This window comes from Bombus flavifrons, chromosome 9 (genome assembly GCF_040668555.2).
Source record: "Bombus flavifrons isolate JBK064 chromosome 9, iyBomFlav1_principal, whole genome shotgun sequence".
Taxonomy (NCBI): Eukaryota; Metazoa; Arthropoda; class Insecta; order Hymenoptera; family Apidae; genus Bombus; species Bombus flavifrons.
In genome coordinates, this window is record NC_138450.1 from 13,277,144 (window position 1) to 13,289,182 (window position 12,039).

The 12,039-nt window shown below is 37.9% G+C and overlaps 1 protein-coding gene across 3 annotated transcripts in view; it reads left to right on the plus strand.

Annotated features, from left to right (window-relative positions):
- The window catches only part of Con (leucine rich repeat protein connectin), a 350,962-nt gene that overhangs the window by 329,587 nt on the left and 9,336 nt on the right, over positions 1-12,039 (plus strand). For all 3 annotated transcript variants that reach the window (XM_069120653.1, XM_069120652.1, XM_069120654.1), the window contains 2 exons: positions 7,936-8,121; positions 10,469-10,593. In XM_069120653.1, coding sequence (XP_068976754.1) covers positions 7,936-8,121; positions 10,469-10,593 — 311 coding nt within the window. The remainder of the gene's footprint in view (positions 1-7,935; positions 8,122-10,468; positions 10,594-12,039) is intronic.

The following is a 12,039-nucleotide window of genomic DNA, read 5'->3' on the forward strand; positions in this document are numbered from 1 at the left end:
TTTTCCCATAATTGTAATCACTTTTTACTCCGATACTCCATACTTTGCGATAACTCGTCCAATTTCGTTCACAATTTTAATCGCTTTTATATATAATTTCATCATTTTTCTACTCCCCGGGGGTATATCGAATTTTCTCACGATTTTAATCATTTTCAATTATATAACATTTTCAAAGTTCGCCACGTCGAAACGAAAGAGGTGGAACGGTACTGTTAATTCTCTTTGAAGAACAAGTTGCTCGTGGTTTCTCCCGCAACTCTGATAATAATCTTTACGCGAAAACTCGGCGATCGGTTTGACGATCGTTTGTTCCGTCTCATCGCAGCGCGGATCGCTCGAAGGCTTTCACTAGATCATCCGTAAGAACTATCTTTCCCAGAACCGTGTCTGCTCACGGCAGTTTCATCCGCCAACTAGAAATCAAAATCTGATTGAAATCCTGTGCACCGTCAAAGTTCTTGCCGTGTATCAAAGAGAGGTCGTAACGCGTTCTTTATAATCGCAACGAGCTACGAGCTTTTCCGAACATCTTTTGTGAACCGAGTTTTCATCAGCTTGAAACACGTTGATTGATTACCGCCGGTGAAACGTCTCTGATCTTTCGTTCCGCTTTCGATAATTCTGCACGCGTACAAATTTTCATCACGAAACGTGAATCTTAACCACGACATTGGTAAAAGAAATATAGAAAACGACTAAAGTAAATTTTATTTAGAAAAACAGCTCTGAGAATAATTGCTGCTTTATTCTTACTGGTGCGCGAATATTTATGCGTTTTTGGGAAATTTGAAGCTGTAGAAAGGCGTATAATATACAAAAATACATAAAATATCCGATTGTTTGCCGGAAAAGTGTCTTTCTTTTGCAGACACGTCTTTTACAACAACGCATCTTTATACAAACATGAAATCTAATCTGTGAAACGTTGCGATCTTTAACTTGATAGAACAGAATGGATCATACGTAATTCGATAAAATAATATAAAATGGAAAATACTATGTATCCATTATTTCCTTATAAAACGAAAGAAACTTTTCAGACGATCTAATAGAATCAGACCAAAGTATAATTATTAGAAGATTGCTAAGAGTTTAAGACCGATCTTGCGCTAGTCGTTCAAGTAATTAATCCATAGTTCACGCGATGAAGAGTAAAGAGCGAGCTTGGATGGAATAAATGTAAGGAAAGCAGATGTATAAAATTTGGATGAAGTTACGTGGAAAATAGGAAGCTTCGTGAAGCCGACACGCAAGCGATAATAAATACAAATATAATATAAATTATCCAAAGTAAAATACTGCTTTAATATTTAGCGAAGGAAGCAAATCTCTGGTATAACTTCCACTTCTTTAATCGCGTTAGCGAAAGAAACGAGCTGGCATAAAAATCCATCGTTTAATTATTACAATATCCGTGAGAAAAATTCTTCTATAACCCATATAACTTTTCGCTGTACTTGGCGCGAGCACGTTCTTCCAAGATAGAGGGAGGAGTATTCATTCGCTTTCATCTCGATAGAATCGACGATCGGTTCTCGATATTGCCCTCTATCTCAATCGGGCAAGACTGCGATGAGAAAACACTCGTAGCACGCTCGAAAAAGGGAAACGCTGCTCGCTCGCCTTGTCTTCTCTTTCTCTATGGCATCTTGCGTAGTGGAAGACTCTTCTCCTGGATGATATCGCTGATTGAAAGCGGTTTGTGCCGTTCGATGCACTACAAAACCGTCTAGAACGAACACAAGCATTGGCAAGTAAAGATTCAAGCTAAAGTAAAGTACACCGAAACGAATAAAAGCATGGAAGAATCGCAGATCTTAGGAAAATCTCAACGATATTCTCCGTTTCTTTTGTTTCTCTGTTTTCTTTGATTTTTAATACGTTTATGAATTCCGTATTTCGCCGTTTGATCAATGAGAATTTCTAGCGGGCACAGAAAGATTTCAAAGGTTTTTCGCAATAGCTTTAGAATTACTTTTGGAGATGTTTTCAGCAGCGAAGAGTTTATTGGGATTTTGTCGGATCGGTAGGACTTTTAAAAGAATTTTTCGAACGGTTCGCAGGTGCTACTGAAAGAAGTAATTTTCTGAGTAGTAGCTTTGTTTGTTCCATTTCCTTTCCTTTTTTTTTTTTTTTTTTTTTTTTAGACATGCTTTATCTTGTGGGGTTATCGAGTCAATGTTTCAAAGTTGCTTTTAGAAATACACCTGTTTGGAAATGGTTTACAAGATTGAAGTTTAATCTTTTGAACAATTGACATTTGAACATGAAATGCTGTCAGGTATTCGCCCAGTCTTACGAATAATTTTTCAATAAGCCACTCATTTTCTCCGGTTTCTTTTTCCGCTTATCTTGTCTACGCCTATCGAGTGAGAAAATACACACAACTCACGGAGAAAATATTTGTGACAGTTCACAGGAGGAAAAAGTAGCTACGGAACACTCTGCACCCTTTTGATCCTTCACCACTCGTCTTAGAATTTCGTCCGGACATTGTCAACTCGATTGAAAATAATTGCAAAGTTCTCGTTCTCGTCGAACATCGCTCGAACAGCGGATGAAAGAATTCTAAGAAGTCGCTAGAAATTATCCGTTGTCTTTCACGCAATAACGAAAGAATTCGCGCAGCTCGTCGAAAATTGTCACCCTTTTTCCCTCTTTTCCCTTTTCATTCGAACGATTTCCGGCGAAAATGTTCGCCTTAAATAAGTAAAAATAGCAGAGGACGCGCGTCGTTTCTCTCTAATTTTTTCCCAATTTGAAAATTCGAACGATGATTCGAGCATAATTGGACTCTGTATGCGAACCAAGCGAAAACGTTGAAAATCGGAAGATTGACTCGTTTGATATCGTAAATTTCCTGTATATAATCGACGCGGCTTCCGACGGAAAATTATTCGATAGGCATGCTGTTAAATGTCGCTATTAAATCTGCGTGCAACGATGAAGTGGTCGCGTTCAAACGGCTATCCTGTTTCATTTTCGGCTCGTTTGAAACCGTTGAATAAATTTTGATTGCAACGTCTCGGTATGAAACGCGTGGCTACCGATAATCGCCGATGAAACGATTCGACAGAATTTTCCTCTTCACCGACAAAGCAAATTGAGAAGAACGCGTACCGGATTTTGAAATATTAGAAAAATTCAACTTGGATTTCTTGCTTGCCGATTCGGATTTTAATAAAATTTAATAATTTGAATAAAATCTGGCCGACGCTCCAAACTAAGCACACAGAATAAAATTACCCTGTATAGGACCGTAATAAAACTTGTCTGGACCTACGGAATCCAACTATGGGGAACAGCAAGTAACTCCAACATTGAAATACTTCGACGCTTCCAATCAGAAACGCTAAGATCCATTATAAATGCACCCTGGTATGTCACCAACGAACTAATACATCGCGAGCTCAAGATACCAACAGTCAAGGAGGAAATAGCAAAATATAGCGAAAGATATAGCAAAAGAGTCGACAAACATCGAAACCCCTTAATTACTGGTCTACTTGATACGTCGGACTAGATTCGCAGACCGAAGAGACACTACCCGCTAGACCTAAACGCTAGATTCAATTAGTTATCTAAATTAAGTAATATTTACTTATTTATAATACTTACTTATAAATTACACTCATCTATAATAAGTATTAACTTATTGTAAATAATTAGCCATGTCACTGCCCTACGCCAGAAAAAATTACTGAAAATTCTCAATGCGAGAATTGATAGTAAATTTTAATAAATAAAAAAAAAATTTGAATAAAAGGAAATGTTGAGCGCGGCGAAAAAAGACTGATTACGAAGGTGATAAAATAACGTACGATACGAATATTTACGAGAAAAACTAAAAACTATCTCTCTTCGTCCTTAATAAATTCTTCGCACAAAAGGCGAATCTACACTGTAGCAATTTCATCGGCAGTGCACAACAGACAAATCACGGGAAAAATACTTAGAATGCAGGCAATAACCGTCAAGCAGAGAAGCAACGTTGCCCGTACGAAGGAAACACGAAAACGAGCCACGAGATTTAACCCTATACAAGTTCATGCTCGAAGGGAGACAACTTATTCAATTTTGTCGCTCATCCGGAAACAGCACGTCCCTATTCTGACCTGTATTTTCCTTGATTCCGCGATGAATCAGGCAGGATCGCGTTCCAGCAAACGAGATCCGTCCTCCAGATCTCTTTATATTATTTCGTTATTCTTTCACGAGTCGAGCCCACGAGACCGCTTTCTTCGCCAGGTTGGTCTTTCAATTTTCAGCGCACTATCCCGCTAACACAACGCGAGGTACTAGAAAATGTCGGCCATGAAAGATGCAGGAAGAACGAGTAGAGAGCAACGAGCTCTGTCGTTCTACCGCTCGTTTGTAACTCGTCGCTGGACGAGCCAACGGAAGCAATCAGCGACGATAATATCATTTCACCTGCCTCGAGACGAATTTCTATGCTAATTCCCCCTCCATCCAGCGAATTTCGATCGCTTGTATTTTTTAAACGTTCCTAGACGCGCTGTTTTCTTGGTATTGTCAGTTTTTTCTATAGTTTTCTTGATCTTGTCTCTTCTTCAATTTATGTTCTTTGTGGAAGATACGAAACATTTGAAAGTTACAGTTCTTTTTTCGTTTCCGATCGTTTTCATTCGTGAAAAATTCTTATTTCCTAAGTATAGAAAAGGTATAAAGCCTCTTAAGGGTCGTTATAATTGTCAATTCAAAGGTTGCCGATATTGAAATAGCGAAATTAGAATTTTCACCATTTTATCTTCTTATATAGCCTTTTCACAGCAAGGTTCTCTATACTTGACGATCGAACCGTTTTACCAATTAATGAAAATATTTCTATTCGTTTTTTCTATTTGTTAAAAGATCTTATTTAAATACGGCGCTTGTTTCACCGTGGAAGGTAAGGTTCGTTTGCGTAAGACTCTACGTAAATCATTCTTTCGTTTACAGAATCTTGATAAATAGGTTCGAAGCTGTGCCTCTTTGAACACTTTATTTTCATGGAATCCTTAACTTTTTTATTTACGAGATTGCCTTCTTTATTTCGACGAGCTCGTGGACATTGTAAATTTAGCGAACGTTCTGTTTTCTTAGGAGTTTTACCTTTTTCCTTGAAAGTTATCTCTTTGTAGAAAATTTCAGAAACCTGCGGAAAACGTTCATGGGAATATGAAAAAATGGAATATTGCTGAGAAATAAATTTTATAGTATTCGTAGCAAATAAAGACAACCGATTCTAATACTTTGATTTTTCAATGCGCTAAAAAATTGCGATCCGATCGCGTTACGATAATTTTCACGCGTGTACTTAAATCTCTGGGAAAAATTTCCACAAAAAACGGGAGTCGGTGAAAAATTTGCAAAAAATTTCCATTTTTTTCACGATTCCATTATTTTGATCTGTGAAAAAGTAATCCAGAGGAACGAGACTTTAATAAAAAGTGCAAAATTTCCTACCATTTCCTCGTCGCAATTCCATCATTCTAATTCCCTGTACAAAAATAAGCGAAATGAACGAAATAAACAAAAAGCCTGGTAAAAGATTAGAAAACTCTTATTTTCTATCCTACAACTTCGCTGTTCTCTCTGACTTTCTGAAAAAATTGCATCATAACGTTTCTTTTTTTTTTTTTTTTTCACTCTTACAGGTACCAATACATCTCGTAGCGTGTGAAATTTGTAAAAATCTGATAGACAACAAACGATAGTTTCATCTTTCTCCTCTTACTCTGGTTTCGTCGTTCCAAAAAACGAGATTCGATGATTTCTACTGTTGTCTCCTTAAAAGAGTAGCTAGCGAGGTTCGAGACACGTGAATTTAAACGGATGTATCGCGAGACCGAGCCGCGTAACAATGAAAGCACGATAAATGGAGATTGAAGGGACAGAGACGGTTGTCTTGGTTCGTCTTCAGTCACCGCTTCTGCTGTTATTATGAGTCATTATGAGCTTCAAAGCTGGAATATGGAACAACTTACTATATACACGACTCGCTCTCATTGTTTCGAGGGCCGCTTTAAAATAATTGCTAAGCGCCATTGTCCACGCAACAATCGCCACGCTCGTATCCATTACATTCACAGAAGCGAGGTGTTGTCTTGCGCTAATCCTTCTTCACTGAATTCGAAAATGAAACGACTAACTTTAATAGCATTCTTTCTTTCTTCGCTCTTCGCCATCGCGGTGGGGAGAGGAGAAGAACAAAAAAAAAAAAAAGCGGAGAAGAAAAGATATCAACGCTACTTTCCCGTAAATGACAATGAATTTTCTGTAATTTTGTAGCTGCTCTCCGGGGAATCGCGTATTCTGTGCGTTTCACGGGTGGAGGTACAGAATGTCCGAAAAATTAATCCCTTCCTTTGTTTTTTAATAACTTGTAACGTTGTATTGGGAATTTGTTACGATGTTATTCTATACAGATGCACTGGAGATTTGATATTTCTCGCGTGTATATTTTTCGCATCGGACATTTTTCCATTGTATTTATCAAAATCGAGAAATCAATAGGTACACGAAAGGGAACAAAATGGAAAATAAAAGGTAAAAAAATGAGATGAAAACTGTATTCGAAGCTCGTATTTTTCCCAGGATTATTTTCATCCGAGGATTTTGTTATCTCTTAATTTCATATAAATTTCATGGCTGTCCGAATCGGCAAAGTTTTCTCGCGATTCTCAGACAACACGAAAGCATTCCCAACGCTCGTGGGAGCGAAAACAAATAGAACTTATTAAAATGGGCCGAGGGAATCGCGTGTAATCGGCGAAACTCCTGGCGAGCCGAACTTCGCTATGGAAATTCCACAAGAGTGGCGAACATAAAGAAGCTCTTAGAGGTAGAACGCGTGCAAAGTCGAAAAGCCGGTCTCTAGTCGGCTTTTCGTTCCTCGTGTCCGGTTGTATATGGACGACACACCGCAATCGCATGAATTTCTGAGGACCACAGGGGACAAAATTCTGGAGAAGCTTCCCCTCTGCTAGGAATGTATTATTAAACAATTAATTACAATGGTCAGCACGCGGTCTCCCATCCCTTGTAGCCCAGCCAGATCATTCTTGAATTATTTCAGTGCAGACAGTTGCAACTCTTCGTCGCTGAATTACGGTGTTGCTACGTATTCGAATTAACATAGCAACGAACGGTATTTTCGCCGAGAATATTTTGTTTCGTTTCATTTCTTGAGTATCCTCTTGAAAGGGAAAAGTATACATAAATTTTACACCTAAATTAACTGTTACTTGCAATTCGATGGATCTAATAGGATTCTTCGAGTTTTTAGAATTAACGTAGTATTCATTTTTCAAAAAGGACTACACCAACTGTAATTTGCAACTAAGAAAACTAACAAGATTCTCGGGTGCTTGTATTTTCTGATAGTATCGATATACCTTCGATTTGTTGTATTTTTTTTTTTCATCTGAAATCTTGAACCTTTCCATTCCACTGGATACTGTTGAATTGGCAACTAAGTGATCGCGGATTTTGTCAATACCACCTAATGACAAAATCCGCGATCACTTAATTGCCAACCCAATATATATTTGAAAAGTTTCTTTCGTTTTATAAGACGCACAATGTTTTTTGTCTTATATCAGTTTATCGAATTACGCACGACCATGATAATAGAAATACAACGAAATGGATGATACCTAATTCAGTAAAATAATATAAAACAGAAATTGTTGTTCGTCTATTATCACCTTACGAAACGAAAGAAACTTTTCGGACAACCTAATACAATTACCAAAGATAGGATAATTGTGAAAGCTCGTTGGTAATATTATTAAATTTCTAAATGTAATCCGAGTATTCCCGAACTTCCTCTAGCATTGCTGCGTCCTTTTCCAATGAACGACAGCGTGGAAACACGTTAAGACGAGGGTCCATCTAATCAAACATCCACCGGCGGTGTCTCGGTTTCAGGCAATAAACTGATCTGCGACTGCAAGCTGGCATGGATCTGGGGCCTGAGGAACGAGACGAAGAACGTAAAGCTGCGGGAGTCCCTGGAGGAGCTCACTTGCTTCCTGGAGAGCAATAACGCAACGCTGAAGATCAACAACGACGACCTCGAATGGAACGAAGCGCTCGAAATTGCACGGAACTCAGGTAGGTTCAAGGTGCTTACACGCTTTTCGTTTCTACTGTCTGCCCGTTCAATTTTCTTGGACATTCTGCTAGCCAGATTTTCGTCTTAGACCCACTTGTTCTGTAAAATTATGTAACAGCGTTGATGAAGTTTTACGACGTTGCGAGTCACGCGTTCATGGTATTAATGCAGATATTCGGTAATAGCGAAACAAGAAAGTGAGAAGTTTGTAATAAAATAGCGAGTAATAAAGCAAAGTAACGAAATGAAGGAAACGTTGAAGAGGTGAGTTTTACGAATCGCGAGTCGCCTGATAAATTAGATAAGATGTTGCGAGTAAATTGTATAAAGTCGATGCAAGTTGAGGTGAAGTCGAGTAAATTTGTAAAAGAAAAGTCCATAACCTATGCATTTTGTAAATGTAACGGTGAGCTTTTTCTCGGATAGTAGCACGAAAATGAAACGCGTAGCGTAATTAAAAACCGTGAACACGCGTGAATCGCGCTTTATGATCCCGTTATTCGTATTCCGATGTTAATCTTTCATCATTCAAAATATTATCTTTCAACGTGAACAAAAACGCATTGAGGACAGTGGGCTGAATTCGTCCAAGTGCATTTCCGTCATTGTAACGAATGAATAAGACTTGCTTCTTGGGATCTTTCATTGTCCGCTAGGATGGCTCCTTTCCCTACATTGTTTTCGCAGTTCATGGTAAACGTTACTTCGTACCGAATGTTTGGATCGAATTCTGATTGTCTGAGATACGGAAGAATAGACATTTTATCCATCTCGTTGGCCGAATTTATTTCGATTTACCAAAAATTAAAAGGAAAAACTTTGACTAATTATTCGTAGTAAAAATTCATCTACTCGAATCTAGTTTCGTGGATTAAAGCGTACAATATTTTTATCGTTAAACGGAGAAAAGGAAATATTATTTTACGAAGCTATCGGAACGCGATATGTGTACCGTGTATAGATGGATTTTTAATCGATACATTTGAAAAGAAAAAAAAATCGTTTCTGTTTATTAGCCACTTTGTGCAAAACTGAATCGCAGGAACACCTGTTTCACGTTACAGTTTCTTTCAATCGGTACAAAGTCTGCCGGAATATTAACTTTTATAACGACCAGCCATAACGTAAATCACGAATCCATTAAATTCATTTATTTTGCTGGTGCGTTACGTTTGCTATTACTGTCAGATACGAATAAAGGCTCGAAAAATGAAATGAAATACAAAAAAAAAAAAACCCGAACACCGCTTGGAGACAAAGGAGCTTTCGTTTCATTGTAAACCATATCGACAAATAATATTATATTAAATTTGGTTCCATTGTTTCGTTGCACCTAGTGCCCGCATTACATCCCAGAGGATAAAATTTCATAAAACAAATATTTCGTAATAATTCCCTGTGTCTCAGCGATATCATCTAAAGGGTAAAAATTAGTTGAATTAATCGAATTAATGACAAAATTTAATGTCCAGGGCATAAAATTGCGGCTGAAAGCGAACGCTAAACAAATTAATTAACGTTCGAGATATGGAGGGAAATTTTGCAGTTTCGTTGTTCGTCCCTGCAAACTAATTTTTCAGAATTAAATCACAACGTTTTCCGTTCGATGATCAAATTCACCGTCGTACGAAATCTTTAATAATCCAGCCGATGCTTGAACTTACCGATATCTAGAACGTTTAATCAGTACCCGACCAATAAAATAGAATTTCCGATATTCCACTCGTTGTTAGAGACCTTCGGTATTTCGAATTTCAAATTCTCTGTTCGATAATCGAATCCTTCAAAAGGAATATTTGGTATCGGTTTAATTGATCGATATTCCTCGAGAGCATTTCAATTTCCTAGCAATCGGTTACAAATGAAAATGTAGTTATTCTCTTTAAAAGCTGACAGGCAAATTATACGTCGCTTAAACTGAAAATACAGAAAATTAACGTAACAGTAGGCGTACATAAATTAAAAGAGAAAAAAAGATATCGCGGATATCGAAATTTTCGTATTTCTAATAAGTAGACGACTTTTTCACAATGAGAACCATTAATTTTCCTTTAATTTTCATTTTACTCTACACTTTCAACGACATTCCATTTTACTAAAATAATCAAAGAAAGGGATCCTAAGATTCTCGCGACGACGGTTATGCGGACCACGTTGTACGTCCTTTTTTAAACAAAAATTTCCGTTTTATTTGGCTTTATCTACGACATGTCAAGCCCTTTTCTCCTCTCTATTTCATTTCGCGATATAGAAGACCAAGGAAGGAAACAGCAACAATCTAGAACGCATTTTCGACGACTGCTCGATATGCATTTTGTTCGAATTTTCGATTCTCTGCTGTTACAGAGGAATATCGCACCGGGAGCTTGAGAGACGGCAGCATCGAGGACGACGACGCCTACTTGGGCGACGAATACGAGAGCAAAGATGGATACGAGGATTCTTCCTCGAATTCCGATTTTCAGCCGAAGGTAAGATATACGTTTACCTTCTATATTTTTCTTCCTGCCATCGAAGGGAACGGGATCAATTTCGCCCCAATTCCATCACCACGTTTCTTCGAATCTGTCGCTGAATTAAGGGACGAATAACCTGTCGCCATTATATTTTATGTTACGTTCATCGTGTCTGGTATAATAATATCAAATATCACGCAATATTTGTCTACAATTTCTACAACGTCTTTTTTCTTCTTTCTTCGTGAACAAGTTTGATATTCGCGAATATTTCCCTGTCGATACCCAGTATTAGGTCGTCCGGAAAGTGTCTTTCTTTCGCAAACGTATTTTTTACAACAATGCACCTTCGTACAAACGTGAAACCAAGTTTGTGAAATGTTTATCTCAACAGAACGAAATGGATCGCACGTAATTCGACCAAATAATATAAAACAAAAAACGTTGTACGTCTATTTTCTCATAAAACGAAAGAAACTTTTCGGACAAGCTAATATTTTAAGGAAATGTTCGATTTTACACCACACCGTTTACCGATCGTGCATTTAAGCGAACAAAGTGTCACGTTGATCCAATGTCGAATTTCAGTAACCTGATTTTATTTTTATTTTATTTTATATTATTTTATGTACGAACAGATATCTATACTGTAAGCAAAGCGTATACATCGTGCAAGCGTCGCGAGAGAAGATTTTCAAATTGTTTTAATCGCATATCCAAATGTCATCGCGATAAAATGTATCGGACGTTCAAGAGACGCGCGACCGAATTAAAACACGTAGAAAAATCGTCTGGAATTTGACGAAACGCTGCATACCGCTGACATGAACGCGAAACACTGTCTGGTTATGAAACGCTGTTATAAAGTTCCTTATCACGAAGGGACCTTTGGTTTCGCCGGTTTTTTCCACGTGCTCGGGATTTCTCGGAGACTATTTTTTATTTAAATGTCCAACGGAAGCATAGGGTGCGGATAAGCTGACCAGGCACGACGATATTTCGGAAAAACCACAAGTAAAATCAACACTTTATTCGATATAGCGTAACTTATTTCTCTACGTGACGAAAGGCATTTATTTATTCGTACTGCTCTTCTTTTTATCTTTTAATAAAAACGTATGGCGCCAGAAAAGTTTCAAGCGAGCAATTTAACAAACTGTGAAATTTGTTTAACGAAACGCCGCATTCTATTTTTATATACAATTAAAACCGGCCAAAGCACTCGGCCACGTTTTTCGCCCCTCGATTTATTCTCAAAATACGTACGCATCGACTCACTTGTCAAAATAATGCAGCGACTAAAGTTTTAATTCGTCCGTTCGTTTTCAGCGGACAAAAAATTCGAACCATCGAATGTTTCTGGTACTGCGTTTAATTGCGCCCGAAATGAAGAAAGCTTTATGAATCGTGAACGGAGGTTAAACGTGCGGTGTGTATCAGCGTTCCACGTATAAACTTAAT